The sequence below is a fragment of the Drosophila rhopaloa genome, unplaced genomic scaffold, assembly GCF_018152115.1.
Source record: "Drosophila rhopaloa isolate 14029-0021.01 unplaced genomic scaffold, ASM1815211v1 contig_47, whole genome shotgun sequence".
NCBI classification, from domain to species: domain Eukaryota; kingdom Metazoa; phylum Arthropoda; class Insecta; order Diptera; family Drosophilidae; genus Drosophila; species Drosophila rhopaloa.
In genome coordinates, this window is record NW_025335142.1 from 2,052,547 (window position 1) to 2,070,309 (window position 17,763).

The 17,763-nt window shown below is 44.4% G+C and overlaps 6 protein-coding genes across 6 annotated transcripts; 5 read left to right on the plus strand and 1 right to left on the minus strand.

Moving 5' to 3' along the window:
- The first annotated feature begins 181 nt into the window (after positions 1-181).
- LOC108044512 (group XIIA secretory phospholipase A2) lies at positions 182-1,318 on the plus strand. The gene is made up of 3 exons (XM_017123551.2): positions 182-361; positions 430-589; positions 666-1,318. Exons 1-3 carry the CDS (start codon positions 272-274, stop codon positions 1,103-1,105), a joined length of 690 nt encoding a protein of 229 aa, XP_016979040.1. The 5' UTR covers positions 182-271; the 3' UTR covers positions 1,106-1,318.
- A 543-nt stretch (positions 1,319-1,861) lies between these two features.
- LOC108044511 (E3 ubiquitin-protein ligase NRDP1) lies at positions 1,862-3,634 on the plus strand. Its single transcript, XM_017123550.2, has 5 exons — positions 1,862-2,059; positions 2,137-2,279; positions 2,343-2,787; positions 2,850-3,015; positions 3,074-3,634. The coding sequence occupies exons 1-5, from the start codon at positions 1,970-1,972 to the stop codon at positions 3,175-3,177; spliced, it is 948 nt and encodes a 315-aa protein (XP_016979039.1). The 5' UTR covers positions 1,862-1,969; the 3' UTR covers positions 3,178-3,634.
- Positions 3,635-4,517: 883 nt separating this feature from the next.
- LOC108044516 (uncharacterized PE-PGRS family protein PE_PGRS10) lies at positions 4,518-6,335 on the plus strand. The gene is made up of 2 exons (XM_017123555.2): positions 4,518-5,009; positions 5,446-6,335. Exons 1-2 carry the CDS (start codon positions 4,892-4,894, stop codon positions 6,225-6,227), a joined length of 900 nt encoding a protein of 299 aa, XP_016979044.1. The 5' UTR covers positions 4,518-4,891; the 3' UTR covers positions 6,228-6,335.
- A 291-nt stretch (positions 6,336-6,626) lies between these two features.
- Positions 6,627-13,947, minus strand: LOC108044515 (putative U5 small nuclear ribonucleoprotein 200 kDa helicase). The gene is given in 7 exon segments (XM_017123554.2): positions 6,627-7,552; positions 7,616-7,898; positions 7,952-8,126; positions 8,192-9,872; positions 9,874-12,936; positions 12,994-13,689; positions 13,792-13,947. Coding segments are annotated over 7 exon segments (6,429 nt in total). The 5' UTR covers positions 13,837-13,947; the 3' UTR covers positions 6,627-7,066.
- A 534-nt stretch (positions 13,948-14,481) lies between these two features.
- LOC108044510 (SPRY domain-containing SOCS box protein 3) lies at positions 14,482-16,371 on the plus strand. Its single transcript, XM_044461576.1, has 3 exons — positions 14,482-15,029; positions 15,329-15,890; positions 15,950-16,371. Exons 1-3 carry the CDS (start codon positions 14,706-14,708, stop codon positions 16,090-16,092), a joined length of 1,029 nt encoding a protein of 342 aa, XP_044317511.1. The 5' UTR covers positions 14,482-14,705; the 3' UTR covers positions 16,093-16,371.
- Positions 16,372-16,762: 391 nt separating this feature from the next.
- On the plus strand, positions 16,763-17,748 carry LOC108045569 (SPRY domain-containing SOCS box protein 3-like). Its single transcript, XM_017124936.2, has 2 exons — positions 16,763-17,140; positions 17,266-17,748. The coding sequence occupies exons 1-2, from the start codon at positions 16,844-16,846 to the stop codon at positions 17,725-17,727; spliced, it is 759 nt and encodes a 252-aa protein (XP_016980425.1). The 5' UTR covers positions 16,763-16,843; the 3' UTR covers positions 17,728-17,748.
- The last annotated feature ends 15 nt before the right edge of the window (positions 17,749-17,763 follow it).

Genomic DNA, 17,763 nt, shown 5'->3' on the forward strand with positions numbered 1-17,763 from the left:
AAACAATTGAAGTAATTAATTAATTAATTATAGTCTTTATTTTTTGTAAGCTAAATAACGTTTATAACGTTTCACCTCAGTGCTAAATTTCCGTTATATTTTAAAAATTTATATGTATTTAATTTGGTATATTTTTCTGAGCCGGTGGTAAATTTTAACAGTTTGACCTCGGTCACACTGCACAAAATATCTGTAGGATAGTTTATTATTATGCGCTCACAAAAAATATATCGCCTTTTTTGAACGGAACACAAATAAAGTCAGATCAAAAATGCAGTTCTCCTGGATGAAGGTGGCCATATACCTGCTAACGTTCCTCACATACGCCTATTCCGGCTACGGATCCAGCACAATAGTTCATGTAGGACACATCTTTGAGAATCTGTAAAAGATACCTGTAGTAAAGTGTCTTCTCCCCCCGGATTTTAGCTAAGGGATGCCATTATAGCGGCGGAGGCAATATTTGGTGACGTGTTCAAGAACCTGATAGTTCTGGTCCGCAAATTTCGCACGGTTCACGAGGTATTCGATGCCGCAGTGGACGAGAATTGCGTTTACCAATGCCCCGCTCCGGATATCGGTGGACCAGGTATGTGACGCAAATCGAATTATGTAAATTGCCCGGCATCTATATGTATGCACTCCATGTATGATCGATTTTACAGCCCCTCGAGCGGTGCAGAATAAGTTCTATACCCCCACTTCCGACGGCTGTGGTTCCCTGGGGCTAAGGATCAGTACGGACTATCTGCCCGCCAAGGAGATGGAGACCTGCTGCAATGACCATGATATTTGCTACGACACCTGCAACAGCGACAAGGAGCTGTGCGACCTGGATTTTAAGAGGTGCCTCTACAAACACTGTGACAGCTACGAGAAGTCCATTGCCAGCGATCTTATGGTGAAGGGATGCAAAGCGGCGGCCAAGATGCTATTTACCGGCACATTAACCCTAGGATGCCGGTCCTATCTGGACTCCCAGCAGAGATCCTGCTACTGTGCTCCCCCAAGGGCATCTTCCTATAATGGGAACAGCAACAAGGGAAACAGCAGGGAGAAGCAGCAGCGCCAAAAGTACGGCTGGAAAGATCGGAACGAGATATAGTACAGGATCACCTCCTTTGAGGGTGCGGGGCACAAGGGGTATTATCTGAATAAGTGCGCGTTGAATGTTGTCGTTAACCTGTGTTGTGTTAGTTTATGAACGAGTGTATATCTTTTGGACCCCCGAGTTTACGAATTTCATAATTGTATACCAAATAGTGGCATGCGCCCGGTCCAGACTGTTAAATACATTGATATTTTTACCTATTGCAAATATGTTTTATTTTTAGATAATTATTATGCTGTTCAACCACTGCAGAAAAGAGTTATGGTGACGTGGTCCTTAAATTAGGATATGCTGGGTGGACAATTTATGCGGTAAATTAAGTTTGTACCTGAATATAACAAAATTGTTATTCCATCATACATTTATTTTATGCTATGAGTATTTTACCAGGTAGAAGAGCAATGAAACAATTTTTAAATAAAATATAGCTATTTAAGAATAAAACATTTAAAATAAAAACAATCATATAAAATTCAGAAATATGTAAATTATCTTTAATCTAACATAGCTTGTCAGGAGGGTTTGAGGTTTACAATCGCAATAAATTATTTGATTCCCGTATACCAATACTTAACTTTTTGAAAAGCCTTTCTTAACAGCCATTTATATTTTTGAAACAGTGGACAATAAAAAAATGTTTAGCTTGAAATAATAATTTGAAGCCAACAAATATTAAAAAAAAGGACAAGTCTGACGGTATACTGCTATTGTGACAACACTGCTTCTCAGCACTGGTTTTATTCACACACCTTACAACACTGAAACGAAACAAGCGCAGCGAAAGATTTTGCAATCCGCAGAAAAGACTTATTAATAAATTGAACTTCATGCGGATGGCTAGCGAACTGAGGACCTAAGATGGGCTACGATGTAAATCGTTTTCAAGGGGAGGTGGACGAGGAGCTCACCTGCCCGATCTGCTCCGGGGTGCTGGAGGATCCGCTTCAGGTTTGTTTTGTTTGCAGTTCGTGCAAAGTACATATACCCATATATACCATATGTGTTATATATATTTACTGATTCAGGCCGTGATGTGCGAGCACGCCTTCTGTCGTGGCTGCATTAATGAGTGGCTAACCCGCCAACCAACATGTCCGGTGGATCGCAATGCCCTGACCACCGCCAATCTGCGTGCAGTTCCACGCATATTGCGCAACTTACTGTCCAGGTGAGTGATACCCAACTCCTCCTCCTCCCGCTCCAAAACTAATATTTTATCCTTGCCAACCAGACTGTCAATTACCTGTGACAATGCCCCCTACGGCTGCACGGCCGTACTTAAACTAGATGCCTACAATTCCCATCTGGAGGAGTGCATCCATAATCCGAAGCGTCCGTTTCCCTGCGAGAAAGGCTGTGGCTTCGACATACCCAAGGACGAGCTGAAGGATCATAACTGCGTCCGGGAGCTGCGTACCCTGATCGTCAAGCAGACGGAGAAGATGGGCGAGCTCAAGTCGGAGCTCACCGATCAGCAGCTAACCATCAACGAACTGAAGCGGGAACTGCAGCTATTCAAGGACTTTATGCGTGCCATGCGAGTCTCCAATCCTGCGATGCGGGCCATAGCCGACCAGATGGAGCGCGACGAGGTGATCCGCTGGAGCAGCACGCTGCCCCGGGCCAGGGTCACTCGCTGGGGGGGAATGATCTCTACGCCTGACGATGCACTGCAGGTAAAGCCCAAGAAGCACATTTACTGAAAATAATACAAGCTTAACCTACTTTTCTCTTACAGCTCATGATCAAGCGCGCTTTGTCCGAGTCGGGTTGTCCGCCACACATCCTGGATAGTCTCATGGAGTTCTGCCACGAGCGCCGTTGGCCACGAGGACTCAGTTCTCTGGAAACACGACAGACCAACCGTCGAATCTACGATAACTATGTGTGTCGACGCATTCCAGGTAGCTAGTTTAAAATACTGATATCGGCAGGCATAAATAATTATTTTCTTATCCACAGGCAAGCAAGCTGTGCTCGTTTTGAGCTGCGACAACCTCCATATGACTGAGGACGTGATGATCGATCCCGGCCTGGTCATGATCTTCGCCCATGGAATCGAGTAGGCGCCCAGCCGCTGCTTAACCACTTATCCTAGGTTAACTGCTAACTATATCGAACAGTGCTCAGTTTTGTTGATTCCTTAACTTAAGTGTAAGCATTAAAAGCAATAGTGTAAGGAAAAGCTCGCAAAAAGTACCAATCAAGCGCCTCATGACGACTTTCAAGTTGTACAAAAATTATACATTTATTTCGGATAATTGTTTTTTCCATTTAGTTCGTAAACAATTTCGCATATTCCATTAAAAATCGCATACCCAATATCTAATGTTTGATTAAGCGATCTCACCATTTATCCCTTTGTTATCGTTCACTTCATTCTCATTTTTATGAAAGGTAGCTGTGAGTGTCTTAATCCGTGTTTTAATTCTTATTGCACACCTTATTTAGAGTTCTGTAATAATTGTCAAAACTTTTAGATTAAATGTGGAACAAATAATAAACAAAATATTTAAAATCGTACATGGTAAGAAAAGTCTTTGATTTGATTAAATAGGGTAAATATTTTATTATGTACATTTTATCAGAGTTTTGACTAAATTTAATTTATTTCTCACTTAAAAAAAAAAAATAAAAATTTAATAAAGTTAAACCCTTTTTTAATAAAAATGAAATGACTAACATAAGTAATCAAACCGTCTCAGCTCTGATAATTCAAAAGTATATCCTTTAAATCTTACAAGGTGGTCATGCAATTATTAGTTATATAACCCTTGCCTTGATATAAAACTATTATTAAGCTGGATAACTTCAGCCTTTTTTTAAACACTTGTCGAAAAAATACTTTTTTTTATTTCTCAGTTCAAAGTGTTAGAACTTAACAATAAATCATATATACGTAAACTTCGAAAATTGAAAAAACTTTGCAAATACATATTTTTGGTAGTAGCATACTTTCACGCCAAATAATAGGTTTATTCTTTTACTTTTTTAAAATCAATCTGAGTCTTAAGAGATTTTAATTTAGACGTACATTTTTGTGGAACTGAGACTATTTCTGATGGCTACCCAAATTGAATAACCTTTCATAGCATGATCTGTCTTATTTCTTTAATCATACTCCTTAAAATTCTTAATTCTTTGCCTAAACTTCTTGATTATAAATAGCAATAAAATTGTGTATTCGGTCTGGGGTCTTATAAGCTGAAAGGGCAAGCAAGCGGCTGCATTTAGAAATCCCAGGCAGAAGTTCACTGGGATGCCCCCACTCATATGCACTACCACATAGGGGAGATCTCTCCGCCTCCGCTCTTGTGACCCGTAAAAGTTCTGGGCAACATCTGTTTCCCGAAAAGGAAATCGAAAAGCAACAAAAACCAGGCACCGCCGAGCTACAAAATAAACAAAAGAAAACCAAACTAGTTCCTCCACGAGCTTTGGATGCTAACCGGTTTCGGCTTTTGTACACCCGTTTTGTTTTTTTCCTACATAATACATTATTAAATGTTTGCATCTGGTTACATGTGCCAAAAATCGTTTGATTATACAAGCCAGTTTTTGTCTTATTTTTTAATTTGCCGAAACATCTTGAATATTGATAGAAGCAATTAGCGCCATCGAACAAAGGGGGACGCCCCCGTGGCGATTGAAAAGTGAGAGTTGATGTAGATCGGCCGATCGCAAAGGCTGAGATACACCCAACAGTTGATCGTGAAGCGGCCTAGCTGGCAGACGTGTCCATCTGCGATCCCCAGAAGAAAACCAATCGAAGAATCAAAAATGAATTTGTCTGCTACGGTGCTAATTGTGGCCCTCATCTGTCTGGGGGCTGTGTCCGCGTTTCCCCAACTGAGGCAGCGAAACGAGAAGCAGGTCCAAACCGGAGAGGATGATTTGCGTAAGTTTAGTAATTAACAAACTATATATTTGAAATCATATATTTAAAATTGTGGAGTACCTTTTTTTGGGGATGTGCTAGAGATATAAGAATCTTTGTTGAAGTGTTAAACAATTTTAATTGCGTATTTCACATTAACAAAGAATAAATATTGGTTCAATTTAAACAGAAGGCTAATGTAGCTATTTCTTAACACAAACCAAAAATTGCCCCCATTTTGTATTTGCTGGTAATTTCTTTAAAATAATAATATTATCGATTTCGTATAAATCGTCAATCCCTAAAACGTTGAATTTTGTTTAATTACGTAGGCATACAAATTATAGCTAATTGAAAAACAAGACCAATAAAAATATTACAACAAGTTTTGGAAGCTTCTTGAAGATAATCTTAAAATGTTCTGTTATTCATTTTTAAAATGTATCGTTTCTTACAGCCTCCAAGGGCGCCACCATTGAGGAAGTGGTGGTGGAATCTGCCTTGTACATCAAACCGAAGTCTAATCCACAGGTGCGACGCGTCCGTTCTGTTCTGGATCGAGAGTCGGGAGTCACCCACAAGCGGGTGAAGCGACAGAGATTCGGAAATCCTGGATTCGGCAATTCCGGCTTTGGAAACGGGTTCGGTGGTAATCAAGGATTCGGCGGTAATCCAGGATTCGGTGGTGATCAAGGATTCGGTGGTAATCAAGAATTCGGCAATAATCAAGGATTCTGGGGTAATCAAGGATTTGGTGGTAATCAAGGACTCGGTGGAAATGTCCAGGCTGGCACATCGGCCGGAGCTGGAGGAACCAAGGCGGGCGTCGATGTTGGAGCGGGACCCGACGGCGGTAATGCCAATGCCAATGTTCAGTTAAGTCCCCTGGGACCACTCGGACCTAGTGGCTATAACCAGGAGCAGGCCGCCTCAAATGGAGCTGCACACAATAATTACAACAATGGAGCTAACTCCGGCTCCTCGGCGGCCAGTGGACAGGCGCAGGGCTTCCAATCGCAGAGTGCCAATGGATCTTTTGGGGCCTCCTCCGCCAGCACGGCTACTCAGTCCCAGAACTCCGGTCCCTTTGGGTCCAATAATGCGGCAGGTGCCTCGTTGAGCCAGGTGTATCATCTCCCAAATGGACAGACCATAAACTTCAGCTCCACAAACAGCTTCGCCAACGGAGGAGCCAACCGGGGCAGTAGCCATGGTTCGGCGGTTTCAGTGAGCCGTTAGGAGCAGATTGCATCCTACAGGGAAATACCTCCAAATTAATCTATTGGTCAGCAATCCTATGTGCAAATGTCTAAAATATGCAAATAAATATTTATGATTAAAAAAGTTGTTTATTGATATAGTTAATTTGCAGGTAATGGTAAGAATACTAAAATCATAAAATATTTTCCGACCATTAGAAAATTAGTGTTTCCGAAATCAAATTCAGGATAAGATTATAAGCTGAATTCATTTAATAATCAATTTAAAACCGGGATTGAAATATCAAGTTTCCTTTTATTTTATGTAAGAAGGAAAATTTATAAAAATTTGGCAATCAATTTTTGTTTAATGATTTTTATAATAAAGGTCAAATCTAAGAGTTTTTTTGAGACTTCATTATTTCTCAAAAATAATAAATTTGTCAGGGAAGAACTAAATTCTCGGTTTATTTATTTTTATTATCAACAAAGAAAACAAGTGTTTAAAACAGTTTTTCACTTGTAAAAACTAAAATGAATGACAGTATAAGACGACTTTTAGTATAAAAGTAATTACTGTATGTAATTTATTAACCGTGTAAACGTATTTGCTTTGTAACAAATTGCTATATAGATTCTTAAACGATAAAAAAAAATTCACAATAAATGCGTGCAAGTCCAAGTTTTTTTGTATTTTTTAATATATTTTCTTTCAATTTTTTTTTCATACACACTAGTAGAAATAATCAAATAAAATTTTCCCCAAAGTTGTTGCTTAGAGAAAAATATAGAATCGATTTAAAATTATGACTACAATTAATGGGATAATGGTTGATCTTTAGTTGCGCAACTATCCCCAAATGAGTTTATTTAACACAACTAATCCGACTCGCTTTCGCTTTCCGACTGGAAGTCACCCACTTCGATGGAAAACTTGTACTCCTGATCGCAGCCCAAGTAGGAATCGCTCATGTAGTACAACTTGTACTCGTGTTTGCCCGGACTGGGGGCCACAAAGTCCAGCTTGACCTTTGCCTTCTGCTGCAGCGTGAGCCTTTTGATGGAGAGCAGGGAGTTGGTCTTGGGATCACCGATAACGACCCACCATCCTTCTTCACGTTTTTGCGGGAAGAATGGAGCAATGACTGGGCCGGTGACTTCATCCTCACGCTCCAATTGAACCACCACATTGACGGTTGACCCTGAGTTGATGCGATCTTTGTCCACCACTTCGTAGTTGAGCTCTATGTTGGGATACCGGTTACAGAAACGGGCCACATCGGCCATTTGTAGATCGGAAAGTTGCAGCAGGCGGGTGCGGTCCTCATCCTCCAGTTCCATGATGTCGAAAACGGTTTCGATTTTCTGCATATACGTAAGAAGCAATTAAGTACAAGGAAACAATCTTTTATGATTTTTAATTCTGACCTTCTCTGTGCATCGCTTGACGATTTCGGGACTAAAGTGCGGCAACTGTTTTAAATACGAGTCCTTGGTCCACATTGCCTGCGTGACCATTTGGGCCAGCTCCATGGCAGCCACAGCAGGGGAAAGCCAACCATTTGAACTCAGCACATCTACACAGGCTTGAATGAGTCTGATGGCCTTGCTAAGTATTTGTTCCGTATCGCCCTGCAGTTCAGGTCCCAATTGCAAACGCGAAAGATGAGCCTGGAGCAGCAAATTGGTCTTAATGTGCGGATCATTAAACCTGAAAAGGAAATCGGTAAGTTTCTGAGGTGTGATTGAGGTAAAAAAACCCACTTAGGAGCCGTTTCGTTGGGTCCTGTGAGCTTGTTCGGTAATCGCTGCGACAGAGTGCGTAGGACCTGCTCCTCGTGGTGCCTGACCACCACATCCTCGTACTCGGCGGCCGATGAAATAATCTCTAAAAGGCCACGCACTTTCGTTTTGCTGTTCAGCGACAAACTGAAGAGTTCTAAGGGAAAAAAGAAAAAGATTTATGTTACAATAAAGATGATTTTATATGAAATATTTTCTTACCAATCGTTGTGTAGTTGATGTAATAATATGCCGCAATCATGCCCAGATTAAGTGGTAGGGTGTCCATATCGTCCTCTACGCTAATACACTTTGACTGCTCAAGATCGCTTAGCGTATTTTCCACCAACTCCGAAAGATGATCGGACAGATGGCGATGGGTTACGCCCTGCAGATTGTAGTAATTGGGATTTTGGGTCAATCTCCTGTACAGGAACGTCCAGGTGAGATAGTCCACAGCGTCCTGTTTGTTCTCAATTGTCTTGGTTACGACCTCCGCGTTAAAGTGATCGTGCATTCGATGATCCAAATGACTTTCGATGGGAAGCGGTTCGTTGATGAACTTCTTGAAGAAGTCCTTTTTGCTACTCTGGCACATCAACACGCACTTGGCATCCGCATCCTCGTTGGGTCGATTGGCTCGTCCAATCATCTGCAGAACATCGGTAATAGGATAATCCTCATACGAATGATTCTTGCCGTTATAGAACTGTGTGTCCATGATGATCACCAAGTGGGCCGAGATGCTCATGCCCCAGCAGAGGTCCCTGGAGACAACAGCCACTTGCACAGCTCCGGAGTCAAAGAGCTGCTCCACCAGTCGATGATCGGAGGCGGATAATCCCTCATGGAGATAGGCAACACCTTGGGCTAGTGTCTCCTTCAAGGTTTTATCCGTCATTCGCTCCAGGAACGGCTTGATGTCCTCTTCTTCGGCGTGGAAGAATCGATTGGGCTGCAAGTCCGAGGCAGCGTAGGTCAGAACATCTATAGCCGTGAGCCTGGCCTGCTTTCTGGACGAGACGAATACAATCACAGGCTTGTGTGCGCTGTACTTTAGAATGGCATTGTAAACCGGCTTCGACATTGTGGCAATCCTGGTGGCATTGTGAGTGACGTTAAAGCCTTGAATGTGCAGCTCCAGCGGAATAGGCCGCACACTTGGGTGGAAGTTAAAAGTGGCATTGGGATTACAACCCAGCCACTGGGCGACGTCCCTGGCATCGGTCAGCGAGGCGGACAATGCCACTATCCTGATCTGCTTCTCAATCTGCGAGCTAATGTACCGCATCCTAGAACATACAATCTCCAGCACAGGTCCATCCTCTCCGCCCACCAGCTGCAGTTCGTCCACAATGAATAGGTTCACCAGTTGCACGTTCTTCCTCTGCTTCCATCTGCGGGACAACACATCCCACTTATCCGCAGTGGTGATCACCAGCTGTCCCTTGGCGATTAGCTTCAGATCAGTGCCAGTTTCGCCAGTCAATTTAACTACTTTTATGTCCATTGAACCAAACTTGGTATGCCAATCCGCAAAGACCAGATCTGCCAGTGCCTCCTGCGAAACCAAATAGACACAACGGGCATCCGTTTGAGTGGTGAACAAGCGCATAATGGCAAACTCCGCAATGGTCATCTTTCCAGATCCGGTTGGAGCTCCCACAAAGACGTTTTCATCACTGTTGTAGACCGCGTTAAAGACCTGCGTCTGGATGGGATTGAACTGCGGAAAACGTTGCGAATAAAACGCTTCAAACTTGGGTTGCCGGAGAGCACTGATAGGAAGCGGTTGCAGATCCAGCAGCTCGGTAGGTGGCATATTCTTCTCGGGCAGAATCAAATGTCGGAAGGAGACGGGTAGCTGGGTCTCTGCTCCAATCCAGCGATCCGAGACAATTCGGTAGGAAATACTGTGGAGGCAACGGTTCAAACACGGGCACAAAGAACTTCAGCTGATGCTCATCCTGGGAATACTTCTGCTTCAACAGGAAGAACTCGTGATGGAGAATGAGTTCCGAGTCCACATCTTCAATCAACACCCAAAAGCCTTCCGACGCGCCATGAACCTTTTCGTCCCATTGGAAATCTGGGGTGATGGTAAGTTCCACTCTTAATGTTCCCCTTGTTATAGGTTGAATGTGTGTGGAAAGCTCCAACTTGGGAAACTGATGTACAAACTTATGAATGGTTTTTCCTAGCTTAGGCACTCTGATCAGCTCACCCAGTTCATGGGGCTCCAAATCATAAAGCCTTCCCCATGGGAAGTGCTTCTTTTCCAGCTTCTTGGCAATTTCATCGGGCATCTTCTTGAACTGCCTAAGTGGAGTCATTGATTGCCACATTCTTCGATCGATCATTTTGCAGAGGGTCAACGTTTTGTCCGCCAATTGAGCCCATCCACGGGTCAGGACAATCTCAAAGATTGCCCTCATCAAACGGGCTGCGGATTGGGTGATAAACACCATGTCCGACATTAAGGCAAAGCCCTCCAGTTTCAATTGCGAGATATAGGCCTGCAGCAGGACATTAACCTTGGCACTATGCTCCTCAATGGATTCCTTAATGGGAATGGGTACTCGTTCCATTAGCTTCTGCAGCTCCAACTTTTCCTCCTCTCTGACGGAAATGTGTCGAAATTCTGATGATAATGAAAACACGCGGAACAGCTCAATCTCGCTAAGAGTCTGTTTCAGCAGCTGGTTGTAAGTCAGCATGGTTTCGTGGGTCAGGTAATAGTGAGAGGCAATTCGTCCCAAATCCGTCACCTGGAAGTGACCCGTCTTCCGATCGTATTTCACGAGTCCACTTCTCTCCAGACAGCAGGCTGCAGTATGCAGAAGATCCGCTCGATGCTGCTCCAGCAAAGGATCCGCCTTTATGGCATCGTGAGAAACTCCATACAGAGTGGGATTCCTCAGCATTCTGATGTAGAGATAAGTGTAGCCTAACCAGTTAACCGCATCCTGGAGATGTTGAACAGTTCCCAGCACAATCTCGGCATTCAACATGTCAGGAAGCTTGGATATGAACTGCGACTCAATAGGCAACTGCTGGTTAAGCAGGGAGAGGTAAAACTGCAGCTCGCTGTGGTTAGTTATGAGGATACCCTCACCCTTGGTATCGTACTGCGGTCTTCCAGCACGACCCAACATCTGCAGGACATCCAAAGCACTCAGCTCCACCCAGCGTCCTTTTTCGGGATTGTAGACCTGAGTTCCCTTGATGATTACCGTGTGAGCTGGGAGATTCACACCCCAAGCGAGAGTGGCGGTGGAAACCAGAACCTGGATGTGCCGATCCGCGAAAAGATCCTCAACCAGGGTACGATCGACACGAGTCATTCCAGCATGATGTATAGCGAATCCGTAGGGTAACAGCTCCTTCAGCTCTGTGTTCTTCACTTGCTCGGCCTCAGTGCGAAGCACTTCCATGCTGGCTGAACCTTCTTTAAGAAAGCTACCAAGGGTATCTTGCTCCAGGCACATGTCCCTTACGGCTCGGGCCGTTTTTCCAGTCTCCTTGCGTGAGTGTACGAAAACGAGCACCTGATTCCGCCCGGCATGTTCCATGGTTTTTTCATAAACAATCTCGTTCATTACCTGGAAGCGTTTCAAGGCCTTCTTCTCCGTCACACCGATATACTGCTGCTCCAGGGACACCGGCCGATAGCTGTTATCAAAGTAGAAAAGGCCTTTATCGGGCTTCACACGTAAGAATGTAGCCACATCCTGGTAGTTTGGAAGTGTGGCAGATAATCCCACCAGTCGCACCTCCTCCTGGGTGGTTTCAATGTTCCTAATCGTACGAGCTACCAGGGCCTCCAGCACCGGACCACGCTCGTCATGAAGCAGATGGATCTCATCGATTATAACCAATCGCACCAGGCTTACAAAAGTACGCTCTCCTCCCTTGCGAGTAATGATATCCCACTTTTCCGGTGTGCACACAATTACTTGTGTTGCAGCAATCTGTTCTCTGGTCAGCTGGTGATCTCCAGTCAACTCGGACACCGTGAGATTATAACAGGCGAGACGTCGTCCAAAGTTACCCACCATTTCCTGCACCAAAGATTTCATGGGAGCCACATAGATAATCTTGAAATCCTGGGCATTGATGGTCCCGTCTTCGTTTATGTGCTTGCCAATCTCCCGCATCATGGTAAGCAGAGCCACATTGGTCTTACCTGCTCCAGTGGGGGCACACAGTAGCATATTCTCATCACTGTCCAGCGCGGCTTTATACAAACGACTTTGAATGCGATTAAGTGTCTTGAAACCCTCGAACACAGGTTGCACGTATTTCGGCAGCTTGTCCACCGGCTGCAGTTCCTCGTTGGCATCAAAGGGTACTGGTTTCAGGGCAGGCACGTGAACCTCTTCGTAGCCCTTGCGCTGTTTTCTGTAGGATCCATCGGGCAGCTGACAGCGCTTGTTAGCCATAAAATGAGATCCCTGAGTGAAAGCCATTTCGTCCAACTCGAGCAGCTGCCGCACACCGGCCACCTGACCAGCAGCCGCCGCTCCTCCATCCTCGGCATCGCCCTTGCCACGCTTGCTGCCCCGAGCTTCGCCCTCATCCTGATCCTCCGACTTTCCCGTGTCCAATTGTCGAAGGATCTTGGCCAGCGCGGAATTTCCTCGCATCTTTTCACGAATTCTTTGTCGCTCACTGTCCGTTTGAGCCGAAGCCAGCATGGTGCAGTACAAGACCATCTGGCGGTTGAGCTTAAGCTGCTTAATAAAATCAAAGCAATCATAGCCCAGTAGGAGCACCAATTGGTTTTCGCAATCGCGATCGTCGGCAGCATCTTTAAGAATCTTGAGCACATCGGCGGCCTTGCTCTGCGACACCATGGCATCCTTGTAGAATTTGCTTAGACAACGCTGCAACCAATACGCATCTATATCCAAAGGATGCAATGAGCGCTCCTTTTTTACATTATTGGCTGCCTCCTCGTTGGCCAGCTGGGGATGGAATAATAAATTAATAAGACGAATACTAAGATTAGCTACACTACTCACGTTCTCCGCATGCAGGGTGTGATCAATGCGCGCCTCTTCACCCTCATCCTGGGCATCGTCATCACGAATCTCGCCATACATGTCGTTATCGCTCTCCTCCTCGGATTCCTCAAACTGCACATTGATGCCGTAGGTTTCATCGATCTGTTCCTCGTTATTAGGGGCAGCAGTCAATGCATTCACGGCATCGCTGCCAAAGTCTGTGATTTTCTTACCCAGGTTAACCAGCAGGGCAAAGCGTTCATCGGTGACTGCGCCCAGCAAACTGTCTACATCCCTTTTCCTTTCACGGTCCTTGAGCCGATCGTTCTTTAGCACAGCCAAAATCTCGTCGGCGGCACCGCAGAGGATGTCCCTGGGCTGATCCCCCAGAGCCTCCTGGATGAAACTGAGCAGGACCTCGTACGTCTGGCGGGTTTCCTGCGTCTTGGGCCGGTAGACAATGCCCACCATCTCGTCGATGCCCTCGGAGAGCAAGGTGGCGCCCTTCATTCGCTCAAAATCGTACTGAGCCTCATCTCGCTTCTGACGCTTCACCTTGCGCTCCTCCGTTTTCTCCGGCTTTGTCCGCTGGTAGCGATCGCCCATCCGAGTCCCGTCCAGTTTTCCCACTAGGGAACACACCTCGCCGGTGGCCTCATCGCGTCGTGGTCGTTCGATTAGTCGTACATCGGCTTGCAGCACAAGATTGGAGTTCTAAAACAATTTCAAACAAAATTCATACGTTTGTAAAAATCTTTGCAGACGACGCCGCATGGAGATGGGGAAAGTTTTTTCCGTCCGCAATTCCGCACTTACCGCCTTGTACTCGTACTGCAGCTGACGTGCTGCGGCATCCGCCATGACTTCTGTGTTGTTTGCAAAGTTATTTGGTACTTAAATTAACTTATTTTTATAGATTTTCCAATTAAATCGTAGTGAAAAGCCGCTGCTTGTGGTTTGGCCACCACACAGAGTTGCATTCTAATCGCTCATCCTGAAGTGGCATTCACACAAAAGCTAATGGCATTTTATATTTGGTATATTTGTATATTTATTGTTGAACTCGTTTAATTATTTGCTTTTAAATTAAATTTTCTGAAAATTTTTCTTTTTTAATTTTAAATTTGTATATTATTATAAAATTCCCATTGGACACTTTATGCTAAGCTTAATTATTATTTTAAAGGGTAAAGACCCATTATCATCAAAACAAATTTAACATTTTATAAAATTTTATGTTTATTTTTTAACTTAACTTTTTAATTATTTTTAACTTACGGTTTTAAGCTTTACTCAAAATTCGTAAAATTTATTGAACTAAATTTTTAAGCTTATGATATTTTTCTGCAAATGCTAATACATTTTTGTATTAAAAAACATATTTCTAAAATATGTAAATTAATTAAAATAAAACAAAACTAATTGCAAATCCTTAAAAATAGTAATAGTATTTTTAAAATAGATTCCCACACAGAATGATTCACTATGGGCACACTAATTGCGACGCCGGCAGCGACGCTGGCGTCTATTTACAACGCATCGTTTTTGTTTATTGTTCAGTCAGATCGAATCCCGGCGGTCATGAGCTTATATATGAGGCTGCAGCTGGTTTAACTGGAAACATTTGTGGTCCGTCGACTGTTCGAGATCATTGCACACGGCTGTCACAAGTCATCAGCATCGAGGAAACCGGAGAACCTGAGGGAACCCACTGAGAAACCAGTGCCAACATGTTGCTGCCCCCGCACCAGGAAGCCTGCAATCCCGGCTTCTGCGACTGTCCCTTCCCCAACTCTATCGAGGTCACCAACCACAAAGGTCACATTCCCGACCTGGTCAGGTGCCGTTGTGGCGAGGATGAGCCCGGAAATGTGAGTTCCTGGAAATGGCACGCCACAGAAGAATCGGATGCCATTGTGACGGACAGGGACATCATCTTCCATCCCACCTACAGTCAAGGCACAGCGATTGTGAGGGGAGAACGGGCACTAAAACCTGGCTTGGTCCACTTCTGGGAGATGCGTGTCATCACGACGCTGGCCGGCACAGATGTGGTGAGTTATCAGCCCGGCTTGGCAACTAGTTGGGATGCTCTGTGAGATGAATGTCAGTCAAAGTCGCCGTCTGAAAATAGAACACTGCCTGCGGAGGCATCTGGTGTGCTCGATTCCATTGGAAACAACTTAATTGTTAGCTTCATTGTACTACAGATTACAGATTACAACACGGCGATAAGATAACAGACGCAGCGGGACGAGGAAATCTCAGCAGACAGTCCAACTAGATGATAAGCCAGCAAAAGTTCAATGTAAACAATGTGTTCTTTATAATCGCCTTCCCTTTTTTCTCCTAGATGTTCGGGATCGGGACGGAGAGCGTTAATCTAGGGCAGTTCAAGTTCCACTTTGTTTCGGCTCTGGGCACCAATGCCCAGTCCTGGGGCTTTTCGTATTCCGGCCGGATCCAGCATTGCGGCGAGCAGCTGCCCTACGGCCAGAAGTTCTCGCAGGGCTGCCTGATTGGAATCTGTTTGGATCGGACGCGGGGACACCTGGAGTTTTATCTGAACCGCAGGTCGCTGGGAGTGGCCTACACCAATGTGCCCACGGACCCGGATATCAACATATATCCCATGGTCTGTTCCACGGCTGCAAAGTCTGTGATAAGGTTGATTAATTGCACGTCCCAACCGATGACCCTGCAGTTGCGATCCTTCCAAGCTTTGTCCCGGCAGCCGCTAAAGCTCGCCGAACTGCGTCAGATGCCGGGCTTCAAGGGCATTCTGCAAGCCTTCTGGTTTCTGGCGCCGCCAGTTCGTTACTCGCGGAACTCCCGCGAAGATGAATTGGATCTGGGCGACGAAGCGGTGCTCTCCAGCTCCAAGCTGCGGTTGGGTCGCAAGCAAAAGTATCGAGGTGAGATCACTTTCTCATCACTGAGTCACCATCATTTTTTACCAATCTGTCAATAATAGAAACGGATGATGCAGGCGCGGATGAGGACGATTTGTACGCCAATGCCCACAAGATCACGTTGCGCCGCAGTGAAAGCGGCGACGAGGAGCGTATCGCATCAGTCCACGAGATGTGCGACGAGTACTTCCACTACCTGCTGTAGAACTTAGAAAGCAAACCAAAATATTTTAATATGCATTTATTTGAAGGATAGTTATTATAAATGTAATAAGTATAATTATAAAATCAAGGTTCATTGTACGTTATGTTTAGCCTCTTTAACAAATGAAATTTGATCAGATAATGTCCACATCAGTTCAATAAGTTTAATTTTCAATAGTTTTTATCGAATTTTAGTAAAGAATTATGTAGTGAAATCGAATTAGAATCGAAACTCACAAAAATGTATAAAAGTAACGAGAATTATTTCTAAAAAATCTAACAGCTTTTTTTATTGATTTTTAAGCCCTTCCCGACTTATAAGATATCACATTGTTTGGTCCTTTAAAAATATTTGTTTGGATTTCCATAGGAAAAAAATCATAATTCAAAAAAAAAAAAGGGGCCTCTCAACACTCACGCTCTTCTCCTCACATTCACATAGAAATGCAGTAGCTTGCCGATTGCGATCCGAGTATCGCGCTTTCGGCTGTGATTAAGAATATTTGTTTGGATTTCCTTAGGGAAATCATCATAATTCAATGACCAAAAAGAGAAAAAAAAGGTGCCTCTCAACACTCACGCTCTTCTCCTCACATTCACATAGAAGTGCAGTAGCTTGCCGATTGCGATCCGAATATCGCGCTTTCGGCTGTGACATAATTTACGAAATATTAAAGACGCCTCAGTAACAAACCGAATTCTGCTTTGGTCGGAAGTGTTTCCAAAACTATATTTAAAGTTGTTGCACTGGTATGACTGCCAGATTCTGCGACTGTCGGTTCCCTAACTGCATCGAGCTAAATGCTCAAAGGAGCCGCTTACCCGACTTGGTCAGGTGTCGATGCGGCGAGAATGGGGTCGATAATGTCGATCCCTGGCAATGGAACAGCACCGATGGGTCGGATGCTTTGATCACCGGTAAAGACATCGTCTTCCATCCCACTAGCAGTCGGGGCACTGCCATTGTGAGGGGTAACCGGTCTCTGGAACCCGGCATGGTGCACTTTTGGGAGATGCTCGCTATCTCTCCGCTAGTCGGGACTGATGTGGTAAGTCAGGTTATCACGGCTCTTGAAATCGACTTATTTTAACTGATAAGACGAAAAAGTATAGTTCAATCAGCATTATTGCAAATATGCTTGATCTACCATCTGCTTATCATTTCTCTTTCTAGATGTTTGGCATCGGAACGCAAAGCGTTAATCTCGGTCAACATGAAATCGAATTTGTTTCGGCTCTGGGTACTGATGACCAGTCCTGGGGTTTCTCGTACTATGGAAAGATTCAACACGGCGCGGAACAGTGGTCGTATAGCAAAAAGTTCTCCCAGGGCTGCCTGATTGGTGTATACTTGGATCGCTCTCGCGGGCACTTGGAGTTCTATTTGAACCGAAAAAGATTAGGAGTGGCCTTCACCAATATACCCGTGGATCCAAACGTAAACATATATCCCATGGTCTGCTCTACCGCCGTCAGGACTGTGATAAGGTTAACCAATTCCACGTCTATGCCCGATACACTGCTGCTCCGATCCGTCCAAACATTGTCCACCAAACAGCCAGACCAGCTCTTAAAATTCCGCCAAATACCAGCGTTTAAGCGAATCTTTAAATCTTTTTGGTTCCTATACATGTAATTTCATTACTCCGGTTGACTTCGGCTTTTAACGTAT

Bases quoted from the DNA above. Each gene is read 5' to 3' on its own strand.
- LOC108044512 (XM_017123551.2), top strand. From the start codon at position 272: ATGCAGTTCTCCTGGATGAAGGTGGCCATATACCTGCTAACGTTCCTC. The intron at 362-429 runs GTAGGACACATC...CCCGGATTTTAG, and splicing joins GATCCAGCACAATAGTTCAT to CTAAGGGATGCCATTATAGC. The intron at 590-665 runs GTATGTGACGCA...TCGATTTTACAG, and splicing joins TCCGGATATCGGTGGACCAG to CCCCTCGAGCGGTGCAGAAT.
- LOC108044511 (XM_017123550.2), top strand. From the start codon at position 1,970: ATGGGCTACGATGTAAATCGTTTTCAAGGGGAGGTGGACGAGGAGCTC. The intron at 2,280-2,342 runs GTGAGTGATACC...CTTGCCAACCAG, and splicing joins TTGCGCAACTTACTGTCCAG to ACTGTCAATTACCTGTGACA. The intron at 2,788-2,849 runs GTAAAGCCCAAG...TTTCTCTTACAG, and splicing joins CGCCTGACGATGCACTGCAG to CTCATGATCAAGCGCGCTTT.
- LOC108044516 (XM_017123555.2), top strand. From the start codon at position 4,892: ATGAATTTGTCTGCTACGGTGCTAATTGTGGCCCTCATCTGTCTGGGG. The intron at 5,010-5,445 runs GTAAGTTTAGTA...CGTTTCTTACAG, and splicing joins AACCGGAGAGGATGATTTGC to CCTCCAAGGGCGCCACCATT.
- LOC108044510 (XM_044461576.1), top strand. From the start codon at position 14,706: ATGTTGCTGCCCCCGCACCAGGAAGCCTGCAATCCCGGCTTCTGCGAC. The intron at 15,030-15,328 runs GTGAGTTATCAG...TTTTTCTCCTAG, and splicing joins CGCTGGCCGGCACAGATGTG to ATGTTCGGGATCGGGACGGA. The intron at 15,891-15,949 runs GTGAGATCACTT...TGTCAATAATAG, and splicing joins TCGCAAGCAAAAGTATCGAG to AAACGGATGATGCAGGCGCG.
- LOC108045569 (XM_017124936.2), top strand. From the start codon at position 16,844: ATGACTGCCAGATTCTGCGACTGTCGGTTCCCTAACTGCATCGAGCTA. The intron at 17,141-17,265 runs GTAAGTCAGGTT...TTCTCTTTCTAG, and splicing joins CGCTAGTCGGGACTGATGTG to ATGTTTGGCATCGGAACGCA.